We start from the raw sequence: 24,154 nt of genomic DNA, 5'->3' as shown, positions 1-24,154 counted from the left end.
TGTGAACAGGCTGTTAGTACACAAACACAAAAAAAAAAAAAAAAAAAAAAAAAAAAAAAAAAAAAACCTGCTTAATTTCTAATTAGTATTGTAATACTGTATTTAATTTTGGTACCAAAATATGCTTATTATTTGGAACTCTTCAATCTATAACAGTTGACTTCCCTATGTAGGTGTATCAAGTTTTAGACGATGCCTTGTTAATTGCCACGTTACATACTGATAGACACGTACGCACTTTGTTAATTGCTATGGTAATAAACTAATAACAGAACTAGTAATATTGTATATTTGTATACATCTACTAGCATCAATAACCTTTTATTTTAAAAAATAAGAAAACATGGACCTTTCAGAGTATTTTTGTTTTGATGGTCTGAACTCTGAACCATCAATAATTATAGAGACGATGATACTTCTGCTTTGGCTCATGCTCATGTTGCTGCTCGTATTCTGATGTTGACTGTGCTGATCGACCTGATTTGTTTTTCATTTCTCTTTTTGTGTGGAGAGAAAATTTAATATACAACAGGTATATTGTGTACGACATTTATTAGTATCTTCAAATCAATTATATATAATTTATATAGAAAGGTAAAATAAATTTACTACGTATATGATTTGAGATGATTACACTTTTTGTTTTTTTGAGATGATTACACTTGCTTTGTAATTACTCGTATTATCTTCTTACTATAGATTATCTGTGCCAAAAAAAATAAAAATAAAATAAAATAAATTAAAATAAAATAAAAAGAGGATATACTAATCTCCTATCATGTTATACAATTTTGTTCCCCTAAAAAAAAATGTTATGCAATTTTGTTTTGTGTGGTGCCTTAATCTCTTTAAAAGTAGGAAAAACATAAAAATTAGTCAGGGTTAAGACAATGAAAGCAAAAGAAGAAACCCTAGCAATAGGGTGTGCTATAGGGTTGTGTTCAATATATTCATCAACTTGCTACTTAGCAAGATCTCTTTTATCTAAAATAGTAGGGTTTTGTAGTAACAATACCAATAATGTTTACAGGGGTGTGGAAAGTTCTAGTGAAAGTTCAAATTCAGCACAACAAACATATTGGACATAAAATTAAGGAGTGGGTGGATGCTAATCGATAGGAGGCATCGTGTCGAATGTAGTCATGGGATCGGAGTTTCATGAGGCACTTTCAGCTGCCTGAAAACATGAACACGGACAACATCAAATTTGCTCACGACTATGGTGTCGTTATGGTGGATTGGTGGTAGCAGCCTAGATAGACCTCGGAACATACCACAAACGCTAGTTACATTAACGTTGTGTGAAGATGAACTGTATGTCTAGAAGCATATATAGTGTAATACAGGGTTTATATGAATGTTTCATGATGCTATTTTACGTGAGATGTAAAACTGACATGATCAGTATGTTTGCTCTTGTAAATTCTTGTATGAATTTGTAAAGTTGGTCAGATGTTTTGGAAAGTTTAGAATGTGAATCACATAAAAGCCATTTGACATGAAATTGCAATTACATGAAATTTTTGCAACTACATATCAGGATATTAGATCTTACATCTTACTGAACATTGAACATATACTGTATACATCACAATGGAAGGATCTTCACAATGCCAACTACAAAAATCTCTATGCTTCCCATTTCTAGCAGAACCACCCAGAAGTCCTACTGTAAATGGTGAAGATGGTTATTGGTTAGAACTGCTTCTGCAACATAGACTCAAAGAAAGATACGACTAGTTTTTGTACATTATCACGCAGGCATTCGTCGACTGTCATGTGTTGCCTTGCATGTTGGAGGTCAGGCGGTCGATATTCCTTGGCTTGTCCTTCCCATTAGAGAAGAGGCTTGGCCACCATTTGGCCCTGAGCTAAATCCTTGAACCCAACATCTGCGAGCTAGAAAAGGTCAACTCTTACTTAGAAAAAGTAAGTATAAGCAAGGGTAGTGTTTGTACTTTGTCTACATATTGTTTAAAGTGTCATCATCGGAATCTTGAGGATTATTTAGAGCAGCAGAGTGATCCTTGAAGGAGGCTGCGGCCATCTCCCTCTCTTGTAAGGAGCCTAATTTGTCATATACCATAGCCATCAGATAGTAAGCCTCCGCAGCCAACTCATGGTACTGCAGTAATAACAAATAAAAAATTAAAAATTAAAAAAAATTAATAAAATAAAAATAAATAAATAAATAAAAATTACAAGTTTTCAAATTAATATGAGATGCGGATACTTAAAAGTTAAAATGGCATGCTTCAGAGTGAAAATTTGAATTAAGTGTAAGATTACTCACCTCCAAAAGTTCAAGCTCTTCACAGGCTTCCTTCAAAGGGTTGAGCACTGCCTCTGGTGTTTGACTCACTAACAAGAGATTCAAACCCAAAATTAGTAACATCTAGACACAGGTCAAGCAACATAGTTGGCGAGTGCAATAAAGACAAAATTTTACTGGATAGAGGTAATTCGTTTCCTGGAGTACAACATAATCGTCTATTTTGTCTCTATGACAAACTAAGATTCATCCAACCTGGGAAACAAGAGGTTCCTCTGGTTTCTCGTTGTCATAAACTTAGTTTTAAAAGGCACAAATGGTCCTTGTAACCTAGGCGTGAGGCGCAAGGCAAAGGCGCGCGCCTTTTGTATGCAAGGCGCATGTATTTATATATTTATTTCAAATCATTTTTTTTTCTTTGATTGTACTTAATACCAATTAAAAAGATTCATAAAATTAAATAATGATATATTTAAAGCTAAGGTAGTCTGAATTTGAAAAAGTGTCCACCATTCTTAAATTTATAACTTAAATCTTAGTCATTTTCCTTGAGGCGCAAAGGCGCACCTTACAAAAGGCGCTTTGAGGCGCACGAGGCGCGCGCCTTTCCTAGGTGACCAAGCCTCGCCTAGCTAAAGCCCATTTCCTAGAGCCTGGGAGTGAGGCGCGCCCGAGGCGCGCTTTTTAAAACCAAGGTCATAAACAGGCAACAGGTCTTAGTGCTGCAGCCATAACCAGCAAGGCAAAAAATTTTCTATCTACGTTATTCATTATAACTTTCGTAAGAGGTGTAAAGCCAGCGTATCAAAATCTACTGTAACAAAACATAAACCAGCCAGCTAGCCCAAACTGCCACAGATTTCAAGAGCCATCAACTAAAGTGTTCTTTCCAAAAAAGAAAAAAAAAAAAAAAAAAAAACCTAGTGTTCTCTTTTTAGGCACCCTCTCATTGTAATCTACCAATTTTAACATGCAAATGCATTTTAATGGAATGTAATGTCTGTAGTCTGACTCATGCTCATATAAACTAGATAGTGATGACCAATAAAGGTCCATAAAAGTCTTTAATTTGTTTTCATAAAAGGAAATAATATATACTTCGTAATTCATTCTGTTGAAAACACCTTTGAAGTTTGAACTATCTGCATGCATTTTGGCATCAGCTAATGCATGTGTATGTGAAAATTTATCTATAATATTGAAGCACTTGTTTCAATTTACGGTGCACAATTTTCACAGGAGAACAAGGATCTTAGCAAGTCAAAAAGACAAACAGGCAGAGAAAGAGGTAATACCTGAATAACTTGCATCAGAGAGATGACATTTAGCTTCTATAATATGTGCCCGTGCACGGAGCTCCAAACCTCCATGGCCAAGAATCATCGGGAAAATTCCATGAAGGAGTGACAGTGCTCTATGTGCTTCAGTTGGTCCAAACGAGAGCCATAACTCAGCCAGTGTGAGGGTTGCAGATGCTTTCAGAAGGTCCAAGTTAAAAGACTGACAAAACAGTATACAAGCCAATGCATACGGAAGGCCTAGGGTAGCATTTCCTGATTTCTGTGACAGCATAAGTTAATAAACTAATCAATTTTCCTTCTTACAGATAAGGTACTTATTATTAGAGCAGACAAAGGACATGCAAGGAGGGGTGATACTAAAATAAATAAATCCTAAGACCAAAGAGCAATTCAAAAAACATAATATTGGCAATACCAAACTTAGTGACAAACCCCAACAAAGAAGAAAACCCATCCAAGAGAGTTATTTATTAATGGTGATAACAAACATAGAAAAATTAAACCTAAGGGTCAAAATTAACCCAATAAACTTAATGAAGCGTGTGAAAATTCCACAAGAAAGTAACAATATCATCTGTAAACTACAAAGGAGACACCATCACCTCAGCCTAAACTCAATGAAAACCATTCATGAAACCAATACTTCTCCGAGTTCTCCCATGGACAAACAACCAACTCAGATGATCGACAGACAAAACTGATAAGATGGGAGAGAGTAATAACCTAGCACCAAAGCAGAAGATACCATCCACCAACACAAAATATACATGTAGATGAGATTTACAATCTACCTTCCCTGCCAAAGACAAAAGCCTTCTTATCCATCACTATATACCAAAACCTCTTATATAACTTAACATAAATCATAATAGAATCAAGCTACCCAGCCTTCTGTAAAACATTTACACCAGAACATTAGCAGAAAGCTTCAATTAGCATCACCTATTCTTCTTTCCTTATTTTTTCAATCAGGCTAAAGAAGGGTATTTCTACATTTAAGAGGGCGGGAAGGAGATCCAAACAGCATAAATAAATTTGACAAGTGCAGACATCAAAGAGGACAAGAGGTATAGGTCACACTCCTAGGCCTATTATGTGATTGCCACACAAAGAGGTTTTAAGGGTTCCTATACTTCCTAAATTTCAACAACATAAACTATGCTGGCCAGTCACAACAACAAATAGGCATACAATACAATTCTATGTAATAGATATATAAATAACACGAGTAGCTTCAGTATGTATTTGGTACCTTGTGGATTTCAGCAAGCAACAGCAGAACTGTTGCATTTTCAACTTGCAAATTGAACTTGTAGCAAGTGCAAAATAGAGATTGTGCAACCTGTGCTGCCTGCAAGCATGACATCTAAACTTAGTTTGGGTAACAATTAAAAAGGAAGGGAATGATGAGGGAGAAGTAAAAAGCTAGCATCATCATTTTAACAGTTGAAGAATTGTATTTACTTAAGAAAATTGGATACCCCCTTCCCATTCCTTTCCTCTCCAAAACATGCAAACAGAAAACCAATCTCTTACTCTCCCTCCCCTCCTATTCTCTCCAAATCTCCTCTTTCTAAACTCCAAGTGCCACTAATAAATGCTGAAACACAAACGTAGATATGAATGTCTGATTCACAGCTCCAACCAATTAAACATAGAGCATAATTTGAAAATTGCAAGAGTTATACCATGAAACCGCACAATGCAGCCAGTATCCACACCCCTTTTCCACGGAGGTTAAAACACCTACCTTAAAAACCATAGATACCTCTTGGATCCTTGCCTTCCAGTTAGATTAATACCATCAACAAATTTCTTAGTTAAACACGGCAATGACAGCATTACTACTTTGTAGGCACCAAAATGCACATGAATATAATAAGTGATAATTGAAAACATTTCTAATAAATTAAGAGTAATGAACACTCTAAACTTTGTTATATGAGGTCTAAAGATCCGATTCAATACTGCTATCTGATGCTAAAATGACAAACAGTGTAAGACCCATCACCTCTGACCTTACGATGTACCTAAACCATCTACTCCAAGACAGTAATATTACACATAGATGATATTGATAGGTTTAGTAGTATTAGAGGATTTACTACAAGTGGGGATACTCAACAGAATGTTTGACAAAGATCAAGACATAAATTACAAACACCACATTACAACAAGCCTAGTAAATAGAACTATGGAAGGAAGAAAGTGAGTTTTGACCTGGCTAAACTGGTTTGCTGCTAACAATGTTCGAGCTCGGCGAAGGCTTGCTTCAGTCTTAATATCTACATCAACACCAATCACAGGGGAAGCCAATGCACCAAGTTCATCACATACTTGCTGAGCAAGCTTCAAATGTCCTCTGTATAAGGGACCCAATAAAAGTGAGGCTAGCTAAAAAGCTCTTTTTCAGATTAATTTAACTGTTACTGTTTATAAATTGTATTTTTACCAAATTAGTTCGAAATACTTCTCTGGGCATAGAGTTTTAGGTGATAAGGTATTGAAATGGTATCAACGACTTCCTCTGTGCTTTTTTAATTGCAACGCTTACATTTTTTGCATTATTCAAAAATTTTACTTTAGCTAGCCTTGGTGATTATGTTTAAGTGAAAACACAATCATGTGGGATCTTGTTAAATTCATCTTAATGCATATTTTTAAAAAAAAAAAAAAAATGGTTGAAGTTGTGCATTGGCAAGGGGGTGGAAATAGATTTGTTGCAACTAAATAAAAACAAAGGAAGTATTGTTTAGGAAAGTGGATTATAGAAGATGTGATAGAAGATAATGAAGTACTCCCTCGGTTCTTTTGTGTTCTACTGGCATTCCATTTTAAGCCGTTCTATAATGTTCTACTCACTTTGTTTTATTCTATTTATGGCATACACCATCTTACCACTTCAACCTCACAATAATTACATTTTTCATACTCTTACTTTATTCAACTTGTTTTAACACAAACCCACTTTTTTACATTCTCTCTTATTTTATCTAACACCCACTCACATTCTACATAAATTCATTATATTGTGTATTTATAGCAAGTGACTAGAACATAAAAGAGCAAAGATATTATATTTTGTTTATTGGATGTGAAAAAAGCAGGGCCCTAATTTTTTGATAGTGGAAAAGGAGATGTATCACAATATTAGGAGGGCCTATGTAAATTCGAAAGTTTTGAAAAAAATTTGGGACGAATGGAAAAAGAAAAGTGTTTGAATTATTTTGGGGCAGAGGGGGTACTTTGATCATAAAAGTTTCTACAGAAATATTGTTGTATTAGTTATAAAATATATTCTTAATGATCAATTATCTGTAATTATTAGTTTGTTACAAATTGAGAATTAAAGATATTAATGATCAAAATTGCACATTAGCAAGTGTAAAAGTGTTGCAACTAAGAAAAACAAAGTATCACTCTAAATCACAAGGACACATGCCACAAAGAAGAAAAACCTATGCAAGGCATGTTCATGGAGAAGCTGAAGCTTCAATAGCAAGACTCTTGATTTTGAAATGACATGGAACTTCTTCTCAACTATTTTGAATGCAACATATGCTTCTGCACAAAATATACAGCAAAAGTTATTATGATGACTGTTATATCTTTTGAAAAGTAACGGTATTTTGATCAACAACAAAGATTACTATAAGAACAGCCATCAGGAAAATAAAATGATGCTCCAAATTGGAAGACAGCAAACGTATACTATAGTCAAAACTAAAGAGTACTTCTAAATATTCAACTGAAGAGCTACTTATATGAAATCTTACCCCTGTAGCCTTTATAAGCAGCAAGTTGTTGGACAAGCTTCACACAGGCTAAGGCAAGATTATCCAAGCTGATGCAGCCCAAGGGACAATGTTAATAAACAACTTTATACTAAATATTTGCATACATGAAATTAGTATAATCAGCTTGAGGGATAGATGAACATATTACCTTGAAGCATCAGCAAAGCAAGTGGCATAAATTAGGGCATTTATCCTGGCAAGTGAGTTGCTAACAGCACAAATTGAGAAAGCAGATAACAGATAGGTCAAACAATGATAATAACATCAATAAAAATAAAAACATAAATAAAAAACATAAATGCACAAGATAGATTCTAGGCTTGGGGATGAAAAACCAAACTGAGTAGAGGAGAAATAAAATACAATAGCCCACATAGAGTGACATCATTAACCCTCACCTGCCATACATCTCCCATGCTGTGGTGCGAAGTAAGAATGAGGAGCCAAGTTGTTGTAGCACAGATTTGGGAATTGAGCTCTGTTGAGCACAAAACTCAAATGTACTACAATCACTTCCTGAACCATTTTCTGAGTTTATCATTAGAGGACCCATTGGCTTAAGCGGGTTCTTCAACCATGCCGTAGCAAAATCACCATCACGAGACACTGCAGAGGCTTCATTACTAAATTCACTGACCACATGGGAGCTTAGCCTCAGTTCCTGTATATAATAGCATGAGAAAAAAGTGTTAAACCTTGAAATACCAAATGGAAAATTGAAAAGCAAAAGTTACTGGAATTTAGCATGATACCTGAAAAACATCAGCTGGACGTGTTCTAAGGCTAACAGATGCTTTGGGACCAAAAGATAGCATAGATCTTTGGACATGCTGCACATATATCACAAATACAGCACCTAAGTAAATTTGCAAAATAAATAGTTTATTAACAACATTCAAATCCACAATTGAATTGGAAAGAAAATCCTTAACTCAAAACAAAATTATAGAGCTGAAAAGTGAGAGGCCTCACTCATGGTTCAGTAAAGCTAGGACTGTACTCTAGAATGAAGTACCCCAACATTAATTTAGATACTACTAGTAGCAAGAGTATGGAAGGACACCAAACTAGTTACACTTCATTTAGTTTGTTAACATGGGACATGAAATTCGGGCAACAGATTCTCATTTACCATCTATACATTCTTTTTCATCTGCAATTTCTATTTTCCATCTAGATATGGCACATTTATTTAGCATCCTTCTCCAAGTAATGCGGACAATAACTTGGGAAACACAAGACCACAATACCTCTTCACACCTGAGGCAAGTCAAGGGAGAGGACAATACATGAGCTCTTCCTTCAAGATATTGTGGGTTTTGAGACCTCTACCTCAGCTCTTATCTACACTGAAACCCCGTTTGTCAACATAACTAATTCATACTATTACTTAACCGGTATTCTTCAATTGAAAAAAGAAAGTATGATGTGTAAATCGAGGAGGAAAATAGATAAGCTTTTACTTCAAAAACTTGAGAGCAATAGCATAGCTATTTTCAATATAGGAGGATCAGCTAGATAAAAAAAATATATTAAAAACATATTTCTATTTCCATATAAAATTTTATACACATAAGAAAATCAAATTGTTGAGAGGCTTACAAAGTGTGTACAAAGACTACAGACAGCAAAGGAGGGCTCTAAGAAAATGGCATGTTGTATAGCTCACCTGTTCAACCACCAACTAATATAGATCCCTGCAACTGTAGAGTCTTTTCTAGTCCAAGAAGGACAATCTAAAACTGAGTGCTCTTCTCATGCACATCCAGAAATATGCAGCCCAGCTCAGACATAATGACAAAAGAACAAGAAAGACCCATGCCTAGGTACCCTTGTAAATAAGAAGAGTTCTCAAGTTCAAACTGAAATCACAGTTACAACTTATTCTATTAAGGCATAGACTGTTAGCTTTTCACCTCAGCAGAATGCAAAAGCTTTCTAGCTCAGAATGCAAAAGCTCACCCTTATTCAATATGATACCATATTAACTTTCTAAATTAAATCCTTTTTCCTCAGCTAGATACATTATGTTCAGCACATTCTTGCTAATAAGTCAATCAGAGCATCGAAGATTTGGAAGTCAGTTCATTTCTTGCCCTTTCATAGCAGTTAGTTTAAGTTTCTCTACACGAGCTACCTATGTATATGGCATTGATAATCAAGAATTTAGGTCAATCTAAGAAATATTTCAACCAATTTAGTTTGTATATTAGTTTAGACAAGTACAATGGCGAATAATGTACAGATCAAAGAAACACATGAAAAAGATAGTGCCGAACTTAAACTCTAAATACTCTCTCTAATGCATACAAAATTGTAATATTTGCAATTATCACACATATTAAGAATCCACCAATTCAGTTGAATTTGCAAAAGGTAATCATGCTGTTAAGCAGCATATATTGCATTAGTATTAAAAAATAACTAGATTTTAAATAAACATGTAATGTAGTGTTGTTATTAAGGAATGACTAACAGTTTGAATGAAAGGAAATTGGCTAACATGTTGCACACTTTTGTATGGGAAGGAAAGTATGTTTAACTTAAACAAAAAAAGCCATATATGGAGGGGAGGGGGGGGGGGGGGGGGAGGGGGGGGGGGAGGGGTGGAGCAAGGAGTCCAGGAATCACATAGAAAAGCACGATTAATACAAATCATTCTAAATTCTTACCATCAGGTCAAATTTTGCCATTGCTAGATGGTTCGCAGACACTAATGGTGTCAGCTTTAGACCTTCTGATCTAGCAAGAGCTCTTCTTAATAGAACATATAACTGTTGATGGATGGTTAGAGAAGAACCAATACTAGTCATAGGTGAGTAAGATGATCCAAGTATTCTTGAAGCACTTGTTATACCAAATTCAGACAGCAAGTTGCATATAACTGTCAATGTATAAGCAAGGCAGGCATCATTGCTGTGCTGCAAGGAAACAGAAGGGTTGTTAGCCCAATTATTTTTCAAGACAGCAAATTTAAAAAGAGAGTTGTCGCTATTGTAAATGAGTTACATGATATGCTCAAGAAATGCAAGAGTAGATTTGCATGAGCAACAAGCTGACTCCCATTAGTGGACTATTTACGAATAAGAGGCAAAAGGTGTAGCAATCAGCTTTCTTCACTACCATGACGTTGAAATTGTTGAAGAGAAATGTGTTTAGCATCTACTAGTCCACATGCTCCCAAGAAACCTCTGGAATATCACTTGTTGACGCACATATAATGAGATAACTATGAGCACTGTTTTAGTGTCTGCTTAATTTCTGGGTACCAGTGCTCCCCCAATTTGATTTTTTCTTTTCTTAGTATATAATTTCTTTATCTATAAGAGAGAATGTGAGCATCCCTAGTCAGCTATTGGTGTTTTAGGATGATAGGGAAAAGATTTAACTTAGGCACTAAGTTATATAAGCATTTTGTACAGTGTTTAGTTAGAGAGCAATCCATCATTTCCAAAGAAAAAACGCAACTAATAAGTTGGTTAAGTATATAGAAGAATTTATTGTTTTAGACAATAGATCCTTAAAAACTTGCAGCCATTTTAAAATTACAATTATCCTTGTACAAATGTCTAGAAAAGTAGAAAGGAAGTTTTGTCATCTAACGGATACTTTATATCATCTAATGAAAGCTTATTTTATCTTTATCAACGAAGCACCTCAAAAACCCCAAAAATCATTGTAGATAAGTGAGAACAGAGGACAAAGGAAAGCCAATGGGCTAGCATATGCAGGCCTAGAAGCACAGTGAAAATAGCACATATTATTTTACAAAAGTAACTTAGATAAAAGCCCCTTTACCTGCTGAGAAGCACGGACTGCTTCTGTTAAAGCCTGAACATTAACAAGAACAAGTAAGCAAAAAAATCTTACTTAAAACAATGTTAGGTATAAAAACATGTGTTCAGATGTGCATACTTCTAGAGCTAATTTAGGATGGCCAAAGTGAACATGCATCATTCCACAACATAACAATGCAATCTCATATTTCCCAAAGCAGTTGCTTTCAGTGGAAGATGAAGAAAGATCAAAACCTTCCATCCCTGCACTTCAGTTCCATACATATAATGTCAGCTCACTTGTACAAGACCCAAAGAAACTTTTCCTATAAAAAAACTAGAAAATTTTTATTCACTGTTACAGGGACAAAGAGACAAGAGAAGCACAAACTCTAAGAGATATCAACCTTGATAACAGGTCCTAGCAGGATTCTTACACATTTAAAAAGATTGTACTGATGAACAAATATTAGCCATTGTGTTAGAATCCAACCTCCTTTCCATGTTTTAGATGCTTTTCTAGGCTCTAGTATAAGTTTTCTAGGCCTTAGATGCAATTATTGCATTACTGTCAACCCATCCAACGTTAAATGGGAGAATCTAGTAAACGCAAACTAAAGCTCTTTAGAGAGCAAGTGATTAATGAATCCAAAGGCCTTCTACCCAGTGTTGCTTTGCTTTCTTACGCTTACGTTGTTGTTAGACCCTTATAGATATTGTGTTTTGCATGCATATTAGCACCTCATACTCACTAGACGCTATAAGAAACTCGTGGTTTGGTCCCGCTGGTTTTCAAAAAGATATAAATAATGCATACAGATGAAAAGAAAGGGAGACAGTAGATCTCCTTAACTCGGACGGAATTCCCGAGAAGGCTAATCTCATCTATATCCATTATTTATCCAATTTTTTTTTTTTAATTCACTTTTAATCAACCAAACCCTACTTATTTTATTCACTTTTAATCAACCAAACCCCATGATCTTGTGATTTATATTCACCTTTAATCAACTAAACTTCGCTTTTTTATTTTTTTATTCACCATCCTGAAAACCTGTGAAACAGGCAAATGAGAATTTTATTTAGAGACAAAGGAATAGTTATACTATAATTTCCATAATCCATCAATCATAATTACAATGTTGATCTCTTGATGAAAATACCATAATAACAAGTGCAGTCATTATAGTAGGTTCAAGCAAGAAAACATAGCTATCCCAGCAAAGCAAGCTAACAAAAAGACTCAAGGTGAATATTTAACAGGATAGAGTGATGCCCAACATGCCTTTCAATGCTCACCTATGATCAAAGTAACGATGGAGATTCTCCAAAGCACCAGAATAATCATCATGATGCAGCATGTTTAAATAGCGCAAAAAATGGACCTGTTTAAGGAATTAAGGTAATGGATACAATTAGCTTAAAACCATTCTTTATGATACAACTTACACCTATAAGGCAATATTACCAAAAAAAAATAGCTGTCCCCTCCACCAGGAAAAGATCAGCATACTAATACTTACACGATGTAATTCAGGAGCCAATTTATGGAGTTGCTTCAGATCAGATTCTAGAGTATTTAGAGGAAAAGAACTTCCGTGCCTGGAACATGCATACCTCTCAGATTTTAAGACACAACATAAACGAATAAAAATGACATTAAACATCAAAGATGCATACTTTTCAATTTCATCAGCTTTTTGTAGCAAGTATCCGTGAACTTGCCAATTTGAACGCAAAAATTTACCAGCATTGTCATCATCTGTATCCAGTGCATCAATTTCTGGGAGCATAAATGGGCTTAATTCTTTGGCTTTAGCACTATGTTTCACGGCCGCAGAAACCTCAACACCTACACTTAAAACACCAACTTTCTAAGTCACCATTTAACAAATTTACATGTCTTCTTTTCAAATTAGCTATCGACAAGAATAAAAATTTAAAAAAAGCCTCTATGCAACCAGTTACAAATCCTACAATGTCCATGACAAATCAACAACTCAAACTTACAAGTGCGACTTGCCACAGACAAATATTTTACAAAAATGACGTAAAGGATTTTGGGCTCAGATTCATAACTGTGAAGAAATTAGGATGGATAGGCCAAGACTAATAGAGAATTAGACATCCACTTTTCTGGATTGCTATGGCAGGTAAACTAAGCCTAAAAGAAAGCATTCACTAAGCAAGATAAATAAAGTTTCAATTGTCGTCAAGATACTTTAAAACAAAGCTTGTAATACATATTCCTCAGTAGTTGGTTATAGGTAGAAACAGTCATCATGGAAACTTAAAAGAAGGCACAAACAAGTTAATTAAGGTATTGAAAAAAAAAAAAAAAAAGCAGCACATAGAGTAAATAGGTTTTGGAAAAGCAAGAGAATCCCCAGCAAAGGTCGTGTTTCATCTCTTTAAGCAGCTTACATATATATTAGAATTGATATAAGGAGTAAAGTTTATTTGATTTCATTACAATATGTTTCAGAATCATACTTCCATACTTTTAGCTCTAAATATATATTTTGGAGAATGTTCTGGTCAAATAAATGTAAAGAATGATACAGAATGGTAGGCAATAGCAAAGTCTAAGAGGGATTTTTCCCTTTTGGAAGGAGTCTCAGCTTTGTCAAGTACTATGACATCTCGCCATTAATGATCATCAATTTCTTCATGAAGGACACCGAAGACAATCCAACATGGAACTACTATTTGCAGCTCTAGTGCTTTATATGTATAAAATTGCAGCTATCCTGTCAGACAAATCTCATAGAAGCTGATATTTTGATTGAATGATTAATTAAGCTACCTATAAGACTTGGAACTTTGGAAGTAGAGATGCATTTAAATAAAATAAATTATAATAAAAATAAATCCAGTAAAAACACCATAGCCCATCTATTTTTGTTGCTACAAGCAGACAATAAACTTACCTTCCACCAGCTCATCAAGGACTTTTGGCACATGTAGATGGAATGAAATTCCGTTACCAGCTCTATTACTTGTTTCAGCTTTTTCAGTAGCTTCCTGAAAAGCAAAACTATCCAGGTCCATCTTCTCATATTCCACTAATCTCTCGGGTTCATCAGTACAGCCATCTAATCGAGTCAAATCGAAAGAAGGAGAACCAGATAGTACTTCTTTACAGTATAATTCTAAATCTGACAGCAGATGACATATTCCCTGCATTAGAAGGACAAAAATGTACAGCAAAAGAAATTATCAACACATTATTCAGAAGCATTTTCCTTAAGCCTTCTATCACTTCAGTAGTTCACACAAGATACCATGTAAAGAATGCAAACAGAAAGACAGCATCAAGCCATCAACAGAGAGGGAGAAAAACAAAAGTAGTATGATTTCTTAAGATCAAAAGGCACAAAGAACAAGCATGAGACAATGGAGAAGCAGGAAGAAAACAGGCAAATAAACAGATGGAAAGAATTTGGTTTTCTAATGTCTAGTCTAACTACCTATATAAAAGGAACTTTATATTAATTGCAATAAAAATAAAAATAATTAAACGCATATTCAGGATTTAAGGTAGAATAGTAGATTATTTTATATTATACCATCTGAGATTACTCACTCCGGTTTTTTTTAAATGCATCTCTTGGATTTGTACACTAATCATATATTAACCTTGACTTAATTTTTTTATTGATATAAAATATATATGCCCTCATGTAATATATTGTTGGATTAGTCACAATGTCTTCTTTAATAACTTTACTAATAGCTAATTAAAGATATTGATGGTCAAAGTTGTGTCCCGGCATATGCACTAGTCAAATTAATGCATTTAAAAAAAAACAAAGGGAGTATTAAGTAAGGTTATCCGATTATAAGGACAATTCGAAATTTTATACGAAGTAATTTTTTAACCATTACAAACAGCTTGAAAATTACTTTACAACGTGTTTGGATAAAAAATAATTTTAAAAATAATTTTTAAAAATTTAAAAAAAAAAAAAGGGAAGGAAAAGAAGGGAAGGGAGGGAAGAATGATGAGTTTTACTTTCAATCTTTTATAATTTAACCCTCCCTTTCTCTCTCCTCCAATTCCCTTTCAATACACCATTTCCCATCCCTACTTTTCCTCCATGTCCTTCGATCGGAACAAAGGGTTAGAATAAGATCAATAAGTAAAATGCTTAAACTTATGTTTAACAAATAGTAGAATCATCCTCCCCCCCCCCCCCCTCTCATAACTTTAGGGCTAATAAACTAATTACTCCACACCATTATTTTTTTTAATCAACTATATAAAAAGAGGTGATATGTATGGGACTTTCGTTGTTCATAATTGAATTAGAATAATGACTCTTCAATTTATGTTATTTTGTGAGAGGTTAATGATTGATGACTCTTTATAATACGATACAATTTAGGTTTCAAAATACAAAATATACAATTATAATTAGGAGTGCTCCAACTCCCTTCACTGTACGTTAATTTGAATACTTATTCACGTTTTAGTGCACATAGCTTTAGGAATACATTGTGGTTGGGTTTCTATTGGTATTTGAATAAAAAAATTAGGTGTGATTAGAGTTAATAGGGTATTTATTGTTATTTTAGTGGAAATTAGGTATGATGGGAATCAGTGTGACATAAGATAGGAGGACTGAAAGGAGAAATATAAATTATTTATTTTTTTAAAAAAAAAAATGTACGACACCATGGTGGTGGTGTCACATTGAGGGGGGGGGGGGGGGAAAGATGTTGATCAAAAGAGGTAGACGATGTCACTACTCACTAGTGGATTTTGGCTTCATGGTGGAAGGAGAAGGAGCAACGTACAGAGAATGGGAGGTGAATTTGGTGGCCAAAGATTTATCAAAACTTCATTTAACTGAAAAAAGCTTAATTGTCTTAAGAAAAAAATATTGTTAATAATTTCAAGCTTTACAACAAAAACTTTATCTGCCGATGGACATCTTGTCAATACTTGCATTTAACTTAATCATTGGTGTTTTTAATAGTATGCAGAAAATGCTGCGCTGGCATCTGCACCTGCATGATAATTAGGCCATTCTCTGCAATTTCTCCTGAAGAGTTTTATAAAATCTCTAATGTTGGCTGCTCAAATTTGATAACCAATAAAGACCAATTATTACCTCAAAGGATAGTTCATTGAAGGTAAGTATACACCGACGCAGAAACATTCCAAGGTTGCTGCTAGGGTCCAGACTAATCTGATCATCTTCTATAACACTCGAGTCTTGACCCCCCAGGATGCCTAAAAGAAGTGCATCCATTTACAAATTTTCAGGTTCATGATTCAAAATAGAACCAATTTTAACTTGACTTTTGACAAAAAAAAAAAAAAAAAAAAAAAAAAAAGGTTAATTTGCTAAGAAAGGCTAATAATAAAATGAAAAGGACTCACCTTGTAATTCAGTGAAAAAATTAAACAGCTCATCAGGTGATGACAATGATGATAGCCTGTGAGTTAATCTCTGGTCTAGCATACCCCCAATTTCCCGCAGTTGAGATAGAAGTTTATCTAGCTTTGGCTCCAATATATCATCATAAGACTGAAAGAAAGTTGTAATGCCATCCATCAGTAATATGTTCAGTGCTAATATGTATGCTGAAGAAAATTTGGACCAAAAACAATGCAAAAAACACACGGAGTATCAAAAAAAATAGAGATAACTCCGGAACTCGCTAATGTAAATGAAAAGGCAATGATAAATAAACACACATAAATTTATAAGATAATGTAGAAAAATTATGTGAGATTTCACCAAAGGATAATACGTCTTTTTTAACAAATTGAACAACATTCAGAACACAAAAAGGAACTAATGACATAGTGAAATGGCAAATCCAAGATAGAGAAAATTAGATGCTATATCTTGCAGCCATCAAATCGAAAGAATTACAAAAACACACCTTTGGAAATGGACAAGAGAACCAAGGTAGCACAACCATGACACCAACTAATAAAGGAGCTATGTGTTAAAAATGCAAGATTAAGGACAAGATTCAAATTAAAATGAGAACCTAAATACAACTCAAACCTGAAGCCGACAAATGAAACCCGTTTCAAGCGCATCCCCATCAGCCCATCTTAGTTCCTTACACTAAATTCTCCGGCCTTCTATCCTTGCACATTTTACTAAAGAAGACTTAAATGAAAAATTTTGACACATTCACCATTGAAGATTAGCTTCAACCTCATCTCATTCTAAAGAGTTTGATCGCCTTTAAATTTCATTAATAAACCCCATAAATTGAGCTGGCAATCCTATCAGATAAATCAATTGTCCACCATAAATTTCATTCCCTCGACATAGAACAGGAAACCAACTCTTGTGTGAAGCAAATAGTAAAGAATCACATTCATTCCCTAACATGCAGTGACAAAAAGTCACATTTGACAGCAATTTAAACAATTTTTATGAATTTTAACTTTCAATACAACCCCATCCAAAAGATTAAGGTTAACACAAATCCTGAGTAACATTTAAATCTAACTTATAACATATTCCTTCATGAGTTTAATTAAACAATCCGATTAGATTTACTGATAACCTGCCTCTTGCACTAACAACACCGAATTCAGCCCCTTGGCATCAGCAATCAATAGATTACAATACTTAGTCCTCAATTACAATTACAATACTTAGTCCTCAAAATTTCGACAAATTAGCCTCACTAACATCATCTCAAGTTCAATCAAATTAATGGGTACCCAACTAACATGAACTAAACATCCCAAATCAAATGAACAGATAAATTAGCACAAAAGGTTAGAAACAAAATAATATAAAGGGTGGAAGGTTATAGTTCCCAATTATGATTACTATACATTTAAGCATCATTATCATTATCCTAAGACCAATCGAATTAAAGGGTAGTCAACAAAAATATGAAACAACAACATCCCAAATCAAAAAATCACAAAAATTCAAAAAATCACAAAAATTCAAAAAATCACAAAAATTCAAAAAACTGAAATTTTGAGGAGAAGTAACTGTACCTTAATCAAAGCAACCAAAAACAAACCGAAGGAATTGTGATGTGAAACAGAAGAAAAAATCTCAGGAAGAAAGAATGGACCAGGAGTTGCATAGATTTGAACAAGAATACACACTGAAACTTTATGCGGCGTTACAGTGAATGAACTGCGAAGCTGCTTCAGCATACCCGCCATTGATTTTTAGAAAAAAAGGGGGAAATTCAGAATTTTTTAGGGTTTATCAGCAGTAGCATTTCCAGCAAAATGCGAGAATTCAAGCACAAATTTTGAAATTTTGGAAGCCCTAAGCTTCAAGAATAACGATGAACAAGTCTGGCGCAATTTCACTTCCAAGTTCAAAAAAAGGTCTTGGTTGTGTCTTGGCCGCTTCAGATGTTACGCCACACATAAGATCACTTGTTTTCGATTTTTACAACGGTACTAGTTACCATCGCTCTATTAACTACTTCATCAATTTTATTTACAAAAAGAAACATAGTCACGTAGGTTCTTGTTAGATTTGTCATTATATATATTTTCAAAACATCAACTATTTTTATAATTCTAGTTTATCAGTAATTGAAGATATTAATGGTTGAATTTGTGCATTGACAAACATAACTAAAAAAATATGTAAACAAAAAAGAATTGGAGTAAGGGCATGTTCACATTTACTTAATTTCAGTTCAGTTCAACTCCAATCAGTTCAGTTCAGTTAAGTTCAGCTCCAATCAGTTCAGTTCAACTCCTAATTTCCCTCTCTCATAAAATATTCAGTTAAGTTCAGTTCAGCTCAGTTCAGTAAATGTGAACAGACCCTAAGTATAGTAATATATTTTTTTAAGCAAGTATATTAATATATTAAAATAAATAAACTTTTTAAGTTTAACTATCAAGCAATAACAACAATATATATCTAGCAACATAATGATATTAATCATCATAACATAATCATAATCATAATAAAGCTTAATAAGAATAGCAAGATGCTAGGCATGATGCTAACAACATTAATAACAAATCCTAACATGTCACAATAATAAAGATCAAAGCTTTAAACCTAACATGATACTAACATGCTATTAGAAAGAATAAAAATGCACCCAAAACATGATACTCGAAAGCGATAAATAACATCCTAACATGATACTAGGAATTAATAAACATGTTTTCTACATTGAAATAAAAAGGGAGTAATAAGCTAATAACTTACTTTGAAGTCTCGTACCTTTTTCTAATAACAATATACATGAGTTAGTAAACTTCAATGAAATAATAAATCAAGGAATTAAATTAAAGAATTGAAAGAAAGAGTTAAAAAGTTTAGACTGGATTTGGGACCAAACCCTCAGAAAAGTATAAACTTTTCATGTCTAGGGCAAAGGCAACTTCGAATTTGGCTAGGTGTTTCTAGATCTAATGAATGCGGTGTTGTGTTTTGTAAAAGCTAGTTTAGAAAGAGAGAGAGAAAGAAAGCATGTATTGCTTAAGAGAGAAGAGAGAGAATTCTTAATGAGAATTGGTTGATGATGATTAGAAATGGAGGTTCAGGAATCTATTTATAGGAAAACAGTCCAGAAATCGATTGAAAATAATCAGAATTTGAAGAGGAATAAAACTCCACGCTGTCGCCAGGAATTCAACCTATCGCCAGGCGACAAGCTTGTCGTTTTGCGACAGCTTGGATTTTTAAAGTGCTTTTAGCACGGAGTCCACTTATCAATAGAATTGAGTTGTAAAGTCCGTACAAAGGCTAAAATCGTAATTTCAAATAAAATATTATTTTATTCCAAATAAAACTCATCTACATAATTATCAATCCTAATTCCACTTGGATATGAAAAGAACCTCCTAGAAGCTCTAGAAGACTATCATCAATCCTACTAGCTTTAAGAATAAAAATAGTAGGCCCTCCTCAAGATCATTGGGCCGTATGTAAAGATCAAACCGGGCTCAATTTAGTATTTTGGCCATAACTTCCTCATTATTTATCGGAATTGGGCTTATAATATATCGTTGGAAAGCTCTTTTCGAGCCCCATCCAACTACACTATTATTGGACACTTATCATGGACCAAACTAAACTGGATTGGCTAATTCTATAAAATAGAGTTGGTTTTCAAAAACAAAAAGAAAGATTTTTAATAAAAACTAACCGCAACACACTAGACTTTTCACACTTTCACTTCATTCGATTATGGTTCGACGCGAAAGGTATTCATCACTGGGTTTGGTTTTGGGGAGACACAAATGGGTGTCTACACTTATCCTTCAGTTTCTTCTCATATTCCAACTCACAAATCTCAGTATCCTTCTCCATAATTTTCATTTCAAGATCTTCCAAGTCAGTACTAGTAGTTACCCACTTGAACATCTCACATTGAGTATCCTAAATCATATCCAAAATCAGAGTAAGAACAATATAAAAAAAAAATAAGAACAAAAAAGAAAAGATTAAATAACTTACTGGCCATAGGAGGCAACCATAAAATCTCATCCCCATATTTGGACCATTCTTGACTGTCCTCACAACAACATACTTCCCACATGAACAACGAATTCTCGAGTTAGCCCCCCTTGCTGAATTCATGGTGCTTCCAAATCCACCAGATTGGGATGATTGTATTCTCCCAGACATATCACTTAATTAGGAATAATTAAAGGGGAAAGTGCGAATTTGAGAAAGAAAAATGAAAGGGGATGGTGCAAATTTGGGGAAAAATCACGAAGGAATACGGTATTTAAGAAGAAGACTTAAGAAAAGAAAGGGATTTTGAAAACACTGTGCAACGGTCAATGACATGTCAAAAGAGTTACTGCCATGTCATCACCTTACCTCTTGTAACAGGTTGCCTCGTAAATTTGCCTGATTAAAATAGATGGGGGTAAAAGGTTATATTATTAAGAATTAATCCAAAGGTTGTATTATTATAAATGAACCGCACAAAAGTTGTATTATTTTCCACAATTCTTCATTATTATTATTGTTATTGTTATTATCATTGTTATTGTTATTGTTGTTCTTATTGTTATTGTTGTTATTATCGTTGTTATTGTTGTTATTATTGTTATTATTGTCGTTGTTGTAATATAAGCTTAACAGTATGAAATTTGGCTTTATATCATTAGCAATATCATTAGACATAAGCTGAACTGAACTTATTAAAGCTGAACTAAAATTAATCCGATGAGAACAAGCCCTAAATCACGCATTTTATGTAATAGAATCTTATGATTGATAAAATCATGTAATAGAATCATACATGTACATATACATAATATAAGAATATAATAAAATATGATATATTATAATTATATAAGGAAATAATGAAAGTGGCAGGAAAATAATTAATAACATTGTGATACAGTGCGTGTAACACCCCAATAATTCTCTCTTTAAACCTGTAAGGACCCTGAACAATATTCAAGAGAATTACTGGCGTGCTACCGCCACGTGTTAAAACGTTAAGGCTTTATCAAAGTATCGCAGCAGAAAAACAAACTTAAGTCTTTAAAATAACATAGTTTAGGAAATTAATAAGTCAAAGCTTACAAATTGGAACCATAAAGGCCCTTATTTAAAACCAAACCAATAATCCAAGTCCAAAACATAAATGAAGTAGCAAAGCGTAAATAAGTTCAACACAAGAATCGAATACTCTCAATCACACTAATCCCTTGACAATGCGTTTGTCAAATCCCGAACTTCACATCATCAAGATAACATGTGTGATACTGCTCCCCAATAATACAAGTGTAATAATTGGATCATCACAGGGTCATTGAAAGGCGAAGGCCATGACCAAAAGAAAACACACACAAAAGCACGCAATCAGCAAAGCTGAGTACATACAAGCTACAACGCACAAAACCTGGCACGCTCAACCAATTGAAGTAAATAAACATACAACTCGAATTCATTAATCAAGACTCTACACTTAAACAATTCAATTGACTCAGCATACTTACTAACCAATTCTAAACACTTGACTCTCTATATTTAATTTAATTAATTTAATTTAGTTTGGAGTAAGCAATAGACCGGGCTGTCCAATCCACCAAATCATTTTGGTCCCAAATGACCATTTGAAATAAAAGTTTAGCGCGATGCAAGAATGGGCGCGACTCCATTCTCACAAAGTTAGTCTAGAAGTGCACGCTTTCCAGAGTTTTATTGCTCATCCATGTTTCACTTTACGTAATTACAATTTTAATTAATAGCCGACTCAATCAAGAAGACCATACATAACAATCATACATCAATTCATTTTTAATCTTATTTAGGACAATGATGATCACATCACAAATTGACCTTTAATTCCATTAAACCTCCAAATTATCCAAAATTGTTGAACATAGTCAACTCACCTAGCCATTTCGGCTTAATCCACCTTTACTCAACATACTAACAAGTTATGATTGAGTAATAAATAAATAATAATAACCTTGTGGAATAATTAATAAATTCATTCCACTTAAACCATTCAATTCCAATCCTTTAATAATTCAAATGTGGTTAACAAACCAATCCAATAAAATATGTTTGTATCAACATTCCATACAAACAATTAATCCAATATAATTCAGCATGTTTGCATCCATAATTCCATACAAACATAATCAATTCACCAAAACATATCTCATAAACATAAACACATGAATTAAATCAATGTGTAACCAAACAATTTCCATCCAAGTGTTCCCTAATCATGAAACTAAGTTCTTTCCTTTTTGGTACCTAAACATGATACTACTTATAACGAAGTAGACATGTACGTACCTCGTACAAACAATCCTTTGAGCCACTTTTAATCACTTAAAATTCTCCTAGGAAATAATCACTTCCTAGAAAACAACCAACAATTAATATTACTATCCCAAGTAATTTCCAACAATATAATATGATGAAAAACTTATTAAAATAAAAAAAACATATTTATATGCTTAATTAACTTTAAACATAATTAATTTTATTAATCAAACTCAAGGATAAAATTTTAAGCATAAAAAAAACTTCGTTAAAAATGAAAAACTGCTCGAAAATCATATTTAGAGGCAGAATTTGGCCACGAGAGGGTGGTGCTCACTACCAAAGTAGTGAGTCTTTCTTAAAACATCGTTTCCACATGGAAAACACTACTTTTTTGTCAAAATCGGATGAGTTCAGAACCTAATCAGGATTAAAACGGGATTAATATTAACGAACCGAAATCTAAACATTAAAACACGAATTTACGTGTTCAAAATAATCTGGAATTAAGTTATACTAATCATTATATATAATCACCAAAATTTCAAAACATCATTACTATAAAAGCCCTAAATCAATTGTTCATAAAAAAACCCTAAAATCATGATAAATCAAGGTTTAAACCCTAATTTATACATTATATGAAATCTGAAATTTTGTATAATAAATAAAACATATTAATATTCATAAATTTATAATCTTTTGCAAATTATATGCATAATCAAATCATAGTAACAACAATTTAAGAACAATATTGAAATAAGGGTTAATACTTGAATCAATTTAATCAAAACAAAAGAGAAAAGAGAGAAGGAGAAAGAAAATAAAACTAACCTTAGCTTTGTGTGGGGAAATTTTGGGATGTATGGGGTATTTATAGGAGAGAGGGTAGTAGGGTAAATAGGGATATTGGGCCTCATAAAATTAATGGGTCAATTAAGAAAGTAAACTGGGTTTGATTTGTTTGTTGGACATAAATTATAGAAGGAAGGTTCATAAAAAGTTCTTTGTAATTAATAAAATCGTTTATGAACCCCAAAAATAATTTGAAACTTTTGAAATCAAATCCGAAAAAAATACAAATAAATATTATGAATAAAATATAATTTCATTAATAATATATTTAAAAATACGGGGGATTACAGTGCGTTTCTAGTGTGGCTGGCCGCACCATGCGGCAGGGTGCCAAATACGCAAATGACAAAGTAACCCCACCAACCTAGTAACCCCTCCAACCAAGTAACTTCTGACCCACCTGGTAACCTTTGATCGTACCTAGTAACCCCTGACC

The 24,154-nt window shown here is 33.7% G+C and overlaps 1 protein-coding gene across 1 annotated transcript; it reads right to left on the bottom strand.

Moving 5' to 3' along the window:
- Positions 1–1,484: 1,484 nt before the first annotated feature.
- LOC145614512 (anaphase-promoting complex subunit 5-like) lies at positions 1,485–18,476 on the bottom strand. The gene is made up of 20 exons (XM_081669567.1): positions 18,135–18,476; positions 16,536–16,683; positions 16,264–16,385; positions 14,077–14,326; positions 12,827–12,998; positions 12,670–12,748; positions 12,446–12,531; positions 11,286–11,415; positions 11,169–11,201; positions 10,043–10,291; positions 8,123–8,200; positions 7,769–8,031; positions 7,519–7,578; positions 7,350–7,417; positions 7,032–7,137; positions 5,794–5,935; positions 4,826–4,924; positions 3,568–3,832; positions 2,294–2,361; positions 1,485–2,125 (listed from the first exon to the last, which is right to left on the bottom strand). The coding sequence occupies exons 1-20, from the start codon at positions 18,306–18,308 to the stop codon at positions 1,964–1,966; spliced, it is 2,754 nt and encodes a 917-aa protein (XP_081525693.1). The 5' UTR covers positions 18,309–18,476; the 3' UTR covers positions 1,485–1,963.
- Between the last annotated feature and the right edge of the window lie 5,678 nt (positions 18,477–24,154).

The sequence above is a fragment of the Chenopodium album genome, chromosome 25 (assembly GCF_948465745.1).
Source record: "Chenopodium album chromosome 25, dcCheAlbu1.1, whole genome shotgun sequence".
Classification (NCBI taxonomy): Eukaryota; Viridiplantae; Streptophyta; class Magnoliopsida; order Caryophyllales; family Amaranthaceae; genus Chenopodium; species Chenopodium album.
The sequence above is the reverse complement of the archived record's forward strand: the minus strand, read 5'-3'. Positions and strand labels throughout refer to the sequence as shown.

Excerpts from the sequence above, each read along its gene's own strand:
- LOC145614512 (XM_081669567.1), bottom strand. The coding sequence starts at position 18,308 with ATGGCGGGTATGCTGAAGCAGCTTCGCAGTTCATTCACTGTAACGCCG. Across the intron at positions 16,684-18,134 it reads TTTTGGTTGCTTTGATTAAG|TCTTATGATGATATATTGGA; the intron begins GTACAGTTACTT and ends ACTTTCTTTCAG. Across the intron at positions 2,126-2,293 it reads AAGAGCTTGAACTTTTGGAG|TACCATGAGTTGGCTGCGGA; the intron begins GTGAGTAATCTT and ends TTATTACTGCAG.